This window comes from Thunnus albacares, chromosome 19, assembly GCF_914725855.1.
Source record: "Thunnus albacares chromosome 19, fThuAlb1.1, whole genome shotgun sequence".
Lineage (NCBI taxonomy): Eukaryota > Metazoa > Chordata > Actinopteri > Scombriformes > Scombridae > Thunnus > Thunnus albacares.
This window is the reverse complement of record NC_058124.1, coordinates 29,506,367-29,521,366: the sequence shown is the minus strand read 5'-3', so window position 1 is coordinate 29,521,366 and position 15,000 is coordinate 29,506,367. Positions and strand designations below refer to the sequence as shown.

Below are 15,000 nucleotides of genomic sequence, written 5' to 3'. Positions count from 1 at the left end.
TCAACATTTCTACAGTGACGTTAGTTCACATGCGATCTACGTGAGCTGATCTGTCCTATCAGGGGGAGGAGGAGGAGGGGCACGGTTCGAGACCACCTCCAGACCAACGTCCGCTTCCTGTTTCAACCAACAAAACCGCTTGTTTTTAGTGAGACGTTTTTATTTTATTATCAAACCAGGATCTTTCCCTCATTCTAACCAAGTGGTCTTTGTGCCTAAACCTGACCAGAGCACAGCGTTGTCACATCATAAAACACATGTTGAAACGTAGATATTCAGTGTTTCTGTGGTTCGCAGAAACGTTTTGTTGTGGCGACCGGGTTGCCTGCTGATGGACAGCGTGATGACATCACAGCTTCCTGCTGCTGGAGGCGTTTTGATAGCAGCTCTGTGTCACTTATACAGACGACATGTCCTGAACGCCGCCCAGAGAAACGTCCGCCGCCATGTTTGGTCTCTGCAGCGGTGGCGGAAGCTACAGGGACGTTAAGTCACATGTTTCCTGTATGACATCATTTATTCACTAAATATGTTTAATCTTCTTTTATCCAAACATCAACTCCAAAACTACTCATGTGATATTTCAACTTTTTTCAAATTTTCATCGTTTCTGCTCATGTTTTATGCACAAATTGAAGAAGATCATAAAAAGGTGGATGAAGAGACATCTACTGAGAGTTCATCACTTCATGTCCTCAAGTCTGTTGGAGCTCAGATCCACCTGGATGTGGATACCTGTGAAGACCTTTAGTATGTGAGTGGAAACACTGCAGTCATTTATAAAGAAAAGGAAACAGCAGAGTGAGTGTGTGTGTGTGTGTGTGTGTGTGTGTGTGTGTGTGTGTGTGTGTGTGTGTGTGTGTGTGTGACTGGCCTTTATGAACCCAGCGGCTGGTCAGGAAATGAAGCCTGACAGGAAGGAAGTGAGGTAGCTGCTGAGGAAACTCAATAAACAGGAACACAGAACAGAGTGTCTCAGTTAACATGAACTTGTTTTTCACGTTGGTCTCCAGCGGTGGAAAGTAACTAAATACATTTACTCAAGTACAATGTTGAGGTACTTGTACTTTACTTGAGTATTTCCATGTGATGCTACTTTCTACATCTCAGAGGGAAATATTGTACTTTCTACTCCACTACATTTATTTGACAGCTTTAGTTACTTTTCAGATGAAGATTTGACACAATGGATAATATAACAAGCTTTTAAAATACAACACATTGTTAAAGATGAAACCAGTGGTTTCCAACCTTTTTGTCTTTTGACGTCTTACAAAAAGCAGTGTGTAGTCGGGGTCACATTTCACATGTCTATGAGTTGTTAACAGCTCCACCAAATAGTGATTTTTCCCTCTAAACTTCTCACATGCTTTCATTTCAATAAATGTTCAAATGATCCAATATTTCAGCAAAAATCAAAGATTAGAGAAAAAGTCCAAAAACTGAAAACAGATTTGTGTATCAGAACTTTGTTTTTTCTTCTTTCCTCTCCCATTAATCATCTCACCACCCCTCAGATTTATCTGCTGACCCTTTGGAGGGGCCCGACCCCTAGGTTGGGAACCACTGGACTAAACTAGCTAACTGTATATAAAGTAGTGTAAACTAGCTCCACCTCCAGCAGCTACAACAGTAACATGCTGCTCTAACACTGATGCTTCACTATTAATAATCTAATGATGTCATATATAATAATATATCAGTCAGAGGGACCAAACCACTACTTTTACTGCAATACTTTAACTACATCAAGCTCATAATACTTATGTACTTTTACTGCAATACTTTAACTACATCAAGCTCATAATACTTATGTACTTTTACTGCAATACTTTAACTACATCAAGCTCATAATACTTATGTACTTTTACTGCAATACTTTAACTACATCAAGCTCATAATACTTATGTACTTTTACTGCAATACTTTAACTACATCAAGCTCATAATACTTATGTACTTTTACTGCAATACTTTAACTACATCAAGCTCATAATACTTATGTACTTTAACTGCAATACTTTAACTACATCAAGCTCATAATACTTATGTACTTTAACTGCAATACTTTAACTACATCAAGCTCATAATACTTATGTACTTTAACTTGAGTAGCATTTTTCATGCAGGACTTTTACTATTTTTACTTTGCTGTATTGGTACTTTTACTGCAGTAAAGGATCTCAGTACTTCTTCCAGCGCTGCTGCTGACAGTTTCTACAGAGGATCATGTGATTGTCAAAGGTCGACATTTATCAGCAGAGTGTTGCTGGATCAGATGAACTCTGTGCTTTTATTTCAAACAGCGCTGCTGCAGAGAAACGACATGATTAAAACATGAAATCTGTTGCAGTGTCGCCTTCACACAGAAGCCATCAGTGTCGTATTGTCAGCAGACTTTAGTCAGTTAAAGTGAGAGTCTGTGGATTTTAAACTCTTTGGTATTCAAAGAAAACAACACAGGAGATAAAACGGCAGCTTGAGGTGCGTCTGTGTTTAGAGGAATCATCTCTGGCAGCCCAACCTTTACACACACTTATTAGTGATTATTATTAAAGTCTTTATTGGTGGTTTGGATTATGATCCTCACTGACTGGAGCTTTGACTTTAGTTTTCGCTGCGTTCTGGTTTATTTTGCAGTAATTTTAGTTTGTGTTAACAGTTACTGAAGTTAAGCACACGGTGTGTTTGAAGCAGCTTTTATTTCATGCTGATGCTTCAATGTGAATCATTTTCTTCACAATGATCAATAAAGCTTTAATACTGTACTGGGAGGATGATAATGAAACACTGGAGTGAGATGTCTGTTGATTAGTTCTGAGAAAACTGAAAGGATCATATTAATCAAATGTAAAAAACAAAAGTAAATCCACTTTCTAGATTCATCAATTCATACTAATCAATAAATAAACTCCATCAGTTGATCTGCTTCATTCATGTCCTTTGGGATGATGTTAATGATGTTTTAATGAGGTTTTAACTGAGACTTCACTGTAACTGAGGAAACAGTTTTAATTCACAGTGCTGCTCCTCGTCCTGATAACCATCCCTGCCCCTTTAAACACAACAAGCTCCACTTCCTGGTTCCCTCCCCTTCAGATCTACAGTTTGCAGATGGGTGGAACCAAAATGTGATGCAGTATAAGAGCTGCAGGCTGCATTCACTGCGGAAACACATGTTGTTCAGATCAGAGCTCAAAGTTCTTTCACTTCTCAGGAAGTGAAACTCAGACAGTTGTTGCTACTGAGAGCTGACATGGCGCAGAAAGGAGTTCAGCTGGACCGAGAAACCTTCTCTTGTTCGATCTGTCTGGATCTACTGAAGGATCCGGTGGCTATTCCCTGTGGACACAGCTACTGCATGGGCTGTATTAAAAGCTTCTGGGATGGAGAGGATCAGAAGAAGATCTACAGCTGCCCTCAGTGCAAACAGGCCTTCACACCGAGGCCTGTCCTGGTGAAAAGCACCATGTTAGCAGCTTTAGTGGAGCAGCTGAAGAAGACTGGACTCCAAGCGGCTCCTGCTGATCACTGCTATGCTGGACCTGAAGATGTGGCCTGTGATGTCTGCACTGGGAGGAAGCTGAAAGCCCTCAAGTCCTGTCTGCAGTGTCTGATCTCTTACTGTGAGAATCACCTCCAGCCTCATTATGATGTAGGTCCATTAAAGAAACACAAGCTGGTCGACCCCTCGGAGAAGCTCCAGGAGAACATCTGCTCTCGTCATGATGAGGTGATGAAGATGTTCTGCCGTACTGATCAGCAGAGTATCTGTTATCTCTGCTCTGTGGATGAACATAAAGGCCACGACACAGTCTCAGCTGCAGCAGAAAGGACTGAGAGGCAGAGAGAGCTCGAGGTGAGTCGACAAAACATCCAGCAGAGAATCCAGGACAGAGAGAAAGATGTGAAGCTGCTTCAACAGGAGGTGGAGGCCGTCAGTCGCTCTGCTGATAAAGCAGTGGAGGACAGTGAGAAGATCTTCACTGAGCTGATCCGTCTCCTCCAGAAAAGAAGCTCTGATGTGAAGCAGCAGATCAGATCCCAGCAGGAAACTGAAGTGAGTCGAGTCAAAGAGCTTCAGGAGAAGCTGGAGCAGGAGATCACTGAGCTGAAGAGGAAAGACGCTGAACTGAAGCAGCTCTCATACACAGAGGATCACAACCAGTTTCTACTCAACTACCCCTCACTGTCACAACTCAGTGCATCTACAGACTCATCCAGCATCAATATCCGTCCTCTGAGACACTTTGAGGATGTGACAGCAGCTGTGTCAGAGCTCAGAGATCAACTACTGGACATCCTGACGGAGAAAAGGACAAACATCTCACTGACAGGGACTGAAGTGGAGGTTTTACTGCCAGAACCAGAACCCAAGACCAGAGCTGGATTCTTAAAATATTCACGTGAAATCACTCTGGATCCAAACACAGCACACACACAGCTGTTATTATCTGATGGGAACAGAAAAGCAGAACAAACAAGTCAACACCAGATTTACTCTAGTCACTTGAACAGATTCACTGATTGGTGTCAGGTCCTGAGTAGAGAGAGTCTGACTGGACGTTGTTACTGGGAGGTGGAGTGGAGCGGGGGAAGGAGAAATGTTGAGGTAGCAGTCACATACAAGAATATCAGCAGAGAGGGACGCTTGGATGAATGTATATTTGGACGTAATGACAAATCTTGGTCTTTAGATCTTTACAATTATAAACTTTGGTTCAACAACATCAAATCTCCCGTCGAAGGTCCTGTTTCCTCCAGAGTAGGAGTGTACCTGGATCACACAGCAGGTATTCTGTCCTTCTACGACGTCACTGAAACCATGACTTTCTTCCACAGAGTCCAGACCACATTCACTCAGCCTCTCTATGTTGGACTTCGGTTTCATTATAATGGATCCACAGCTGAGTTGTGTAAACTCAAATAGACAGAAGTCATTTCAGACTTCATGTGTCAGATTCTGTTGTAATTCTTCATGTTTTTGTCTCCATTGTTTCTGAGAGCTCGTTGCTGTGGTGTTTCTGAACTGCACAGAGATCAGCTGTCAATCAAACTGGGATTATCAACACTTTTTTCTTTTCATTTGTTGTTCTGTTGATGTTTTCAGTTTCTTTAAATGTGACTTTTTCCTGTGTGTTTTTATCCATGGAGGCTATCGCTGCTCATGATGACGTCTTTTACCTTCACTGACGCTTCTTCAGATGAAAATATAAACTTCTCTTTGTTCTAAATGTTAGTTTCATGTTTGTATTGATGTATTTGTGTAAATTCATGAAGAAACATACAATTAAACTGTAATTATCATGATAATAATCATTTATTATGTTCTTGTACATTCTGGGTTAAACTAACTGATTGTGTGGATGAAGTGAATCTGAACATGAAATCATTGAACAAGAGTCATTTAACAGACTTTACTGATTGGATGTGTGAACAATCTGAAGCTTTACATAATCAATAAAGATGTTTTTTCAACAGTGAACAAAGTATTTTCTTCTGTCTTCATCTCAGGATCTCATTCAAAGCTTCTGGAGAAAATGTGAAAGTAAAATGAGAGTTTATTTGAGGCAGTTTTCCTCCTGAAACACCACAAAGTCCAGAGTTCATGTTCAGAGCAGACAAACGTTTGTCAGTCAGTCTCTGAACTTTCAGCTTTCTTCACTAAAGCAGCTTTGTCACAGAGGAAAGAGCAGAGTTTTCTATCACTTGTTGCTTTTAACTAACAAGATTTTATTTGTTCATTTAGTTGATAAAGTCTTTGTTATACAGGCCTAAAAAACTGGAAAATAGTAAGAATTCATCTGATCAAGTTTGGGTTTGAAGAAGGTTTGTTGCGTCCTGACAAACAGTGATTGTCAGGTCGCTTTGGCTTCCTGTCTCAGGAGCCGGTGGGCGGGGCTGGAGATGGCGTCAGTAAACTACCTGCAGCTGGGTAGTTCAGGCCTCCAGCCTATTCGGGAGGCTTCTTGTTAACCTCTTTCTCTTCTCTTCCTCCCAGGCCTCCACAGACAGATGGCTCAGGGTTTATGTTTTGTTTGCACACATCACGTACTTCACTCATCTACACACTGCATTCATTATTGACCTAGTTGACTAACATTATTATTATATTTTATCTTAAGTTGACAATAAATGTCATTTTAGAAGCTTTAATCATGTGTGATTCCCTTTTTTGTCAATGAGCCAGTTCATGACAAATGGGGACTCGTCCAAACTTGCCTGAGTGTGAATAATGACAGACTTTTCTTTGGTAAACTTAATTCTTTGTAAATTTGAGTCAAATTGTCTTTTTGTGGGATTATTTGTTGGCTGTCTTGTTTAAAACCTGGGATATGTCGTGGTATCCATACGGCATTTGTGTAGGTGTTATAGCAGGCCTCTTGTTGCCGGTGTGGAGGCGTTTCACACATGAATCTGTATATTTTCATCCTTGGATTCAGGTTTTGGGGTAAGAATTATTTGGTGTGGTTGGGAGTAGAGGAGCAGCATTTGTCCCCTGTTTTAGTTTTATTTACTTAACTGTGTTTTGCCAGTTTTAGTTGAAATCAGGTAAATGCTGGGCCATTTGAATTACAAGGCCTTTGTTGGAGTAGCTATTTTGTCAACCTATTTAGGTTTGGATGGCTTTTCCCAATAGGAGGTAGGTCATGTAAATGTTTAGTGTAGCTACAGACGTGGCTTTCCAGATTTCCAGATTATAAATGATCCTTCCGACTCTTTGCACTTTGAGTTTTTACCCTCAGAGAGACGCAAGTAAGAGCCACCAAAAATGTGTACAGCAAGTATTTTCCTCCAAATGCAGGTAGACTGCTGAATGCATATCCTGCTCAGGATTTCACAAACATTGAGCCGTCTACCATTTTATTTCACTTTTACTGTATTTGTTTTTTTTAAAATCATGTTGTTTGTTGATGCTGTTTGTCTTCATCAGCTGTCTTGTGTTGTTCTATCCATCCATCCATCCATCCGTCCATCCATCCGTCCATCCGTCCGTCCATCCATCCGTCCGTCCGTCCGTCCGTCCATCCGTCCGTTTGTCCATCCATCCATCCATCCATCCGTCCGTCCATCCATCCGTCCGTCCGTCCATCCGTCCGTCCATCCGTCCATCCATCCATCCATCCATCCATCCGTCCATCCGTCCGTCCGTCCATCCGTCCATCCGTCCATCCGTCCGTCCGTCCATCCGTCCGTCCATCCATCCGTCCATCCGTCCATCCATCTATCCATCCATCCGTCCATCCATCCATCCATCCATCCGTCCATCCGTCCGTCCATCCGTCCGTCCATCCATCCGTCCATCCATCCATCCATCCGTCCGTCCGTCCGTCCGTCCATCCCTGGTTGGCAGGATGAAGGCGCCCTCTTGTGTCGTGCATCAATTTTCAGGTTTCAGTTGTTGACCTGCTGTGATGTTCACTGCAGGAAGACACGTAAAAACTTCACTGATCCTTTGGAAGCTTCAAACAATATCAGTAAAGAGAGATTTAAATATCTGCTACTTAATACTTCCACTCCACTACATTTCAGAGGGAAATATTGTACTTTCTACTCCACTACATTTATTTGACAGCTTTAGTTACTTTTCAGATGAAGATTTGACACAATGGATAATATAACAAGTTTTTAAAATACAACACATTGTTAAAGATGAAACCAGTGGTTTCCAACCTTTTTGTCTTTTGACGTCTTACAAAAAGCAGTGTGTAGTCGGGGTCACATTTCACATGTCTATGAGTTGTTAACAGCTCCACCAAATAGTGATTTTTCCCTCTAAACTTCTCACATGCTTTCATTTCAATAAATGTTCAAATGGGACAAAGGGACCAAACCACTACTCTTACTGCAATACTTTAACTACATGTAAGTACTTTTACTGTAGGAGGATTTTTCATGCAGGACATTCATTTGTTTTTGTGCTCATGTAAAGCACTTTGTGACGATTGTCTGTGAAAAGCGTTATATAAATATTTTACTTACTTACTTACTTGTTTTTACGTTGCTGTATTGGTACTTTTACTGCAGTAAAGGGTCTGAGTACTTCTTCTTCTGCTGTTGCACACTACAAGCCAAAAAAACAACCCCCCCCCCCCCCGTTAGCCTGTCTGATTAAATGCTGTATCATATTAGCTAAGATCTGAGATCAAACCAACAAGTCCATTGTGAGTCAACTGTGGTTGATGGTAATCAAATAGCTGCAACGCTAATTGCTGCTAAAACAACAATCTCCTGTTTCTGTTTCTACACCTCTTCAATAAACAAGATACAAGATGTAAATCAGACAGACTTAGAGTTGTTGGAAGGTGTATTTTTTCCCTTTAGATGAAGCTAAGCTAGCAGTTTCCCCAGTGGACATCTTTGTATTAAACTTGCCAAACATCCTGGTACAGCATCAGTTAGCTGCAAACAGCTAACATCATGCCAGATAAACTAGCTGTTTATCGATACCGTAATTACAACCCCAGTTTTCTGGATATGTTAACTGTATAGCTACCATAACATTAGCCAGTAACATAACATTAACATAATGACTTTCCCAGCAGTTCGACACAAAATTTGTCAATACAGACTTGTGAAAGCTTTGGAAACATGTAAGTGAACTTTGGGTTGAGAATTTTTTGTTAAAAAGCTATATTAGCTGTTTGTTGCTACATTAGCTAGCAGTTTCCCCTCTGCTACCAGTCTACCTGTTATAACGCCAGTTAGCTAAAAACAGCCAACATAATGTCAGATAAGCTAGCTATTAGTAGGTACTGTAGCATCAGTTAAATACATCCAGCTAGCATAATGCTGGATATGTTAACTGTATAGCTACTATAATGTTAGCCAGCGAATACTCAAGATAACCATGACTGTGCCAGCAGTTTATTCTTAATTATGTCTTGTGAAAGCTGGAGAAACACCAAGTAAGTAGAACTTTTTGTTGAATTGTTATTTTTAGTATCAAGAATGACCCTTTAAAGTCCACTATACTAGCTGTTTGTCGCTACATTGGCTAACCTGTTTCCACTCTTTGTGCTAAGCTAAGCTAACAGTTTCCCCCTGTTTCCAGTCTTTGTGCTAAGCTAAGCTAACAGTTTCCCCCTGTTTCCAGTCTTTGTGCTAAGCTAAGCTAACAGTTTCCCCCTGTTTCCAGTCTTTGTGCTAAGCTAGGCTAAACACCTCTTGGACCTCTCTCTGTACTGGACACACAGATGGAGGTGATGTCCAGCTGAAACATGTGACTCTGTAGAAGAAGACAGAACAAGAACATGGTTGCCAGGTCTGTGTGACAAAACCAGCACAATGACCATCAAAACCAGCCCCAAAACCAGCACAATTCTAGAATTCGAGAGGTGGATGTTGAGAACGTTACAGCACATCGGGTGTGTATGTGTCTACATGGGTGGCGTGTTGGCGTGTGTATTTGTGCAGCTCTGTCAGTTTGTTAGTGGGATTTGGGTATAAATAAATTATTTTATTTAAAATATGGATTTTTATTTATTGATATTATTCAGGTAATTTGTATGAAAGATAGATCAACCCAACCAGCAGACCAGCAAAACTCAACTGTTTCAAAAGTAGCTCAGTTCTGTGGGAAAACGGTGGACGTGGTGACTGTGAACAAGAGGATTCAGTGAAATGTTGGACTGTTCCTTTAACACCTCATTCAGTCAGGAGACCGAAGCTGAACATCACATTATGTCCTGAGGAGTCAACAACAAAACACTGTGAGTGTGTGTGTGTGTGTGTGTGTGTGTGTGTGTGTGTGTGTGTGTGGTTTGATGACTTGTTATCATGTGATGTCTGCTGCTCAGCTGTCGTCACCTCTCCAAACCACACACACACACACACACACACACACACACACACTCACACACACACACACACACACACTACATGTATAGATGACGTGTTCATACATTTATTCATCATCGTGTATTCTGATGTTTTCCTCTGAGCTTCCTCATGAAACTCGTCAGTTAGTTTCACCACAGTTTCGATTGCTTGTGAATTAAAGGTGTGAGTGGACACGAACAGACACATTCTCTCTCTGCGACTGAACTGAAAATGTTACAACTTGTTCCAACATTTCAAACAAGTTAGAAAGAACAGCAGAGACTTCTGAGATCAGTCAGACACTAAGCTGACAAACACACACGTTTTTATATCTCTGCATTGTGGAACATAAGCTAAATATATATATTATATATATATATATATATATATATGGAGCTGGAGTCAGGATGTGTGCATTTAGTTCACTGCTAGATGGCACTAAATCGTACACACTGGTCCTTCTCACTCTCATATTAGTATTTCTTTAAATGTTGAACTAATCCTTTAAAGCTATAATATGTAATTATTCCACATTAAAATGTGTAAAAACAACTAGACCTATGTTATACATGTTGTTGAGTTGTGTACTTACATTATCCCAAATGTTTCCAACAGAAATCTGTAATTTAATCAAAGTAACGGACCGTTTCATTTGGTCGCCTGTCGATGGCGTCATACCTCCTCTACCAAAGAGTAAACACGCACCAGATGCATACGGCGGCGCTGTGTTTGTCCGCTACAATGGCGTCTACCAAAGAGTAACTTACACACATACAAGATAATACATCGGCGTTGTGGTTGTTCCACACAAACTGTTATAAATGGACTTTTATTCAGTTTTAAGACACATTTTCATGATAAATTTAGGTGGTTTTTAACTATATCTTTTAGCCGGAAGAAGGATTTTAGTCGTTGGACGTCTGGATCTTAAGTTATCAGAGAAATAAACTGGACAAACGTTAGCAGCAGCTCGGCTAACAGATGAACACTGGAGTAATCCTATCCCGCTGAAGCTGGTTATTTAACGACGAAGACAACAACTCCCATGATCCCTTGCTGCTTCACACCATCATCACACTCCGTCTGTTGTTGTTGTTTTGATTGAGACGCCTAGCGGCTGAAATTACATGTTGTGCGTTTAACTGACACTGTTTCAGTCTTCTGTGACGCAGCTGATGATGAAACTTTGACTGTGATGTTTTTTCAGGTCAGACTGTCCCACAGCAGCGAGTGAGTCACACACACACACACACACACACACACACACACACACACACATACACACACATTTATCCGGTGTGTTTCCCACACACTCGGTTTATAACAAGCCACCAGCGACCAAATCTTTTCCACTTGTGTTGTTTCCTCCTCTTCAGTGCTGGACTGGAGTCTCCATGGCAACACACACACACACACATACACACACACACACACACACACATCATTATTACAGCTCTCTGTGGTCTGTGTGCAGCTGCTTGTAATAAAACATGAAGTGTAACACGGGAAACACGTGAGCGAGGTCATACGTGCAGATACAGACATGCTGCCTTCACACTGTGACGTAAGAAGCTCTAATGATGAAGTTCAGTGGTTGAAAGTGAACCTGAAGTACTCAAATACTGTAAATAAGTACTGAAGTAATATATAATGAGCTGATAAAATACAATGTTGAGGATTAAACCAGCAGTTCTGAACTGGCTGATAATAATCCTGTATCGATGGCTGATATTGATGAAAGGATGTTATTGATGGTATTAATATGTCAGATTGTTTGTATGACCTCATTAAGCACATTAACTTCACTCTGAGATGAAATGTTTTGACGGCTCCTTCACATCCCATCAACACATTAGTTCAGTTGTCAGAACTGGTTTTCTTCAGTTATTCCTGCGTTTATCACCTCGGTCCGACTGTTGTGATTCTTTGTACGTGTGTAGAACAGTCGTTAGTACACCAGTTAGTAACTCTCTCTCCACTGGTTTCCTGTCTGTTTCAGGATTCATTTTAAGATTTCATTACTGGTTTAAATGGGCTGGCGCCACCTTATCCAGCAGAACCAGTTAGAGCGCTGAGATCAGAGGAACAGTTTACCTGTTAAACTCCAGTTGAGTTTGACACCTTGACTTCATCTACTATTGTTCTTTTATTCTTATTTATTTACTTTTATATTCATTTATCTTGTTATTTTAAGCCTGTTCTCCCTCTCTTCTGATTGGCTGATTGTTTTCTGAGTGACGCACGTCCCGGCCAACCACAGTTAACGGATAGTAGCCCCACCGAGCAGCAACCTCCGAGGCTGTAAAATGAAGCCAAACTGCAGTTCCTTGAACGGCCCCATAGACCTCCATGTTAAAATGTCCAACTTTACAGCAGAAATAAACATGTTTACAGTCTGGTACAAACAACGGTTTTGGTCTCTGTAGCTAATTTCCTCTTTCATGACAACTGTACGGGGTGAATTTTTTTATAACTCACCCGTTTAGATTTTATTAAGCTGTAAAGTTCTGCATAATGAAGGACATGGCTGCTTTGAGTGACAGGTCCGCCAGCCGCTAGGTGGCTTGTTTTGCCTCTTTGCCCATTTTTGATTGGCTGGGAGTTAGGCAGCGTCACGTACTGCCAAGATGGCGACGGCCGGAGCGGCTCACTTTGAGCTTCAAAACCGCTCTTCAGAAACCAACGAGTGTCGTCATGGTAACAACGTCCATATTTTTATACAGTCTATTGGTAAAACTCACCAGTAAACTGTGATGTCACTGCTGGAAGGCTTTGCAACAACAAATTTGCTTCCTGACATTCAACAACAGCACGTTGTTTTCCTCCGTGTGTCTCCGCTCCGCTCTGTGCGTGTGTGGACGGGCGAAGCTCCGCCCCCCAGCGACGCACAGAGAGCGGAGCAGAGAAACTAGACGCGACTGTAACACAGCAGAGACGAACGCTGAGCTGAAATGAAACATATAAATAACATAAATAAACATAAATAAACATGTTGTTAGAATCCAAATGGCTCATTCATTTATATGAATCATTTATAAATAGTTTCTAATCAGATTAAAGTGGCTTTAACAACAGTTTAATCAAATGCTTTACAAAATATAAAATTAACACATTTGCAAGAAGGTTAAAAGAAATGTTAAGTAATAAGATTAAGACATGTTCATTCATTGATTATAATTCAGCCTCAAACATTTGATCATCTTAAAATAAAATGTTGATCAGACAGAACCGGAGGAGAAACAGCAGATTTATTCAGTCGTCATGAGACACACGTGTTACATAACGAGGAGGAATAAAAGTGTATTTCTGTTTCTACGTCTCTGCAGAGGAGGAGGTTACATAACAAAACCAAACACAAGACCAGAAAACCAGAAAATACAAAAAAAAAATGCATGAATCAGTCACACAGATATCACACGTTCACGACACTTTAACACCAAAACATCTTCACAAAGGATCAGATGTGTTGTGTGAAAATATAAGAGCTGAGAATCAATCTGAGATTTATTCTGATATAAAAGTTAAACTACGGTTTTATTGCAGCACTTTTAAAAAAGTCTCCAGATCTTCCTCCACATTTTCCTCCCAGTTACCTGTCGGTGTTTTATAACTGGTGAGACTGGGAGAAGTGTGGGAGCTTCTAGAAACACATCAAGTGTTTGTTAAATCCCTGAAGTCTTGAAGGATGATATTTATTATATTCTTCTACACACAGGTTAGTATCTGGTTTATAATGTTGTCTGTGTGACATCAACAGTTATTAATCTTCACATCATCTAGTTTGCAGAAGTTATTATCTTGGTCCCATAAAGTCAGACGTTGTTCAAGCAAGTTGTATCTTGTTCATATAAGATCCACGTCTTAATTATCTGCACACAACTTAGAATAAAAAATATCATCTTTTAATCCTTCAGTTTTACTGTCAGTAAAATCCCGACTCGAACCTCCAGACTCAGACTTTGTCTTCACATGGCTCTGATGCTTTTTTTTTTTTCTAGCATTAGCATTAGCATTAGCATTAGCATTAGTCATCTTCAAAGTAACTAAAGCTGGACTTTTGGTTTGTTTTCAGGCTGTTTCTCAGATCTCGCCGGTCAGCAGATCGTCATTGAAACAGAAGGATGATTCTTATATATTAATGACTTTCAGATCTGTTTTCATGCTCACAAGCTAGCAGCGACCGCCGCGGCTCAGAAATGTATCAACCATATAAACCTCAAAGTTTATTTGAGGAGACGTTGAAGGTTTTCCTGTCCACTTCAACACAGTCAGAGTTTTATCACAGCAGCATCTAGTGGACGTTAGAGGAACTGCAGCTCAACGCTCAGCTGTGGAGGCTGCTGATTGGCTCCTGTCAGATTATATATGTATATATATATATATATATATATATATATATATATATATATATCTGGATGTTAGTGAGCATGTAAACAGCTGCTGACGAGTAAAATCAGCTACAAAAGTTTGAATTTGTTGTGTTTGTTTCTTCTGCAGCTTTGACAGATCCACAGAGGCTCAAGGTGCCGAAAGTCACAGAAATACTTTGAACAGATGTTTTCATACAACACTAACTATGCAACATATATTCAGAATGAGATTGTACAATAACACAAACAGTTCAATAAAATCAACAACAACATCTTTCATAACAAAACCAAAAGCGTAAAAAAATCATTTGATAATAATGAGAAAAGCTCGACTTTGTCGTCAGGAGACACGAACTCAGCAAGATGAGAACAGATTTCACGTTCAGGGTCATCAGAAGGGAAAAAGTGCTCTCCAGTGTTGTTGGACTGTAAGCCGGGAGGAAGAGGAAGAGGAAGAGGAAGAGAGGAACTATGGTTGCTATAAACAACAGGAGTCAAACTTTGGCAGCAGGTCCTGGTCCAGGTCTGACAGACCGGCAACTGATCCTGAGAACAGGTCTGAGTTTCCAGGAATCAGAAGAAATATGAGGCAGATTGAGCCGAGAGGTCGACGACGACGACGACGCAGATACACGCCGGCGCTGTTGTGTTGTTTGTTGTTTGCAGTGTGTTGTTGTTTTTTTTTGTCTTGTAATTTGTGCAAATAAATAAACTAAAAGTGAATTTTCGCCTCGTGTTACTCCGGCTGTGTGGTTTGTTTGTACCGACTGTACAAACGTTCATTAAACACATCGTTGGTTGTTGTGAAA

At 40.6% G+C, this 15,000-nt stretch overlaps 2 protein-coding genes across 3 annotated transcripts in view; one reads left to right on the top strand and one right to left on the bottom strand.

Annotated features, from left to right (window-relative positions):
• Positions 1-2,728: 2,728 nt before the first annotated feature.
• LOC122970063 (E3 ubiquitin/ISG15 ligase TRIM25-like) lies at positions 2,729-4,209 on the top strand (the record flags this gene model as incomplete). The annotated part of the gene is made up of 1 exon (XM_044336171.1): positions 2,729-4,209. A coding segment is annotated over exon 1 (954 nt), but the record flags the coding sequence as incomplete, so codon positions are not given.
• Positions 4,210-13,051: 8,842 nt separating this feature from the next.
• Positions 13,052-15,000, bottom strand: part of cdc42se1 (CDC42 small effector 1) — a 28,197-nt gene continuing 26,248 nt past the window's right edge. For both annotated transcript variants that reach the window (XM_044336210.1, XM_044336211.1), the window contains exon 5: positions 13,052-15,000. This exon is cut by the window's right edge and continues 2,771 nt beyond it. The gene's annotated coding sequence lies outside the window, so the exon portion shown is untranslated.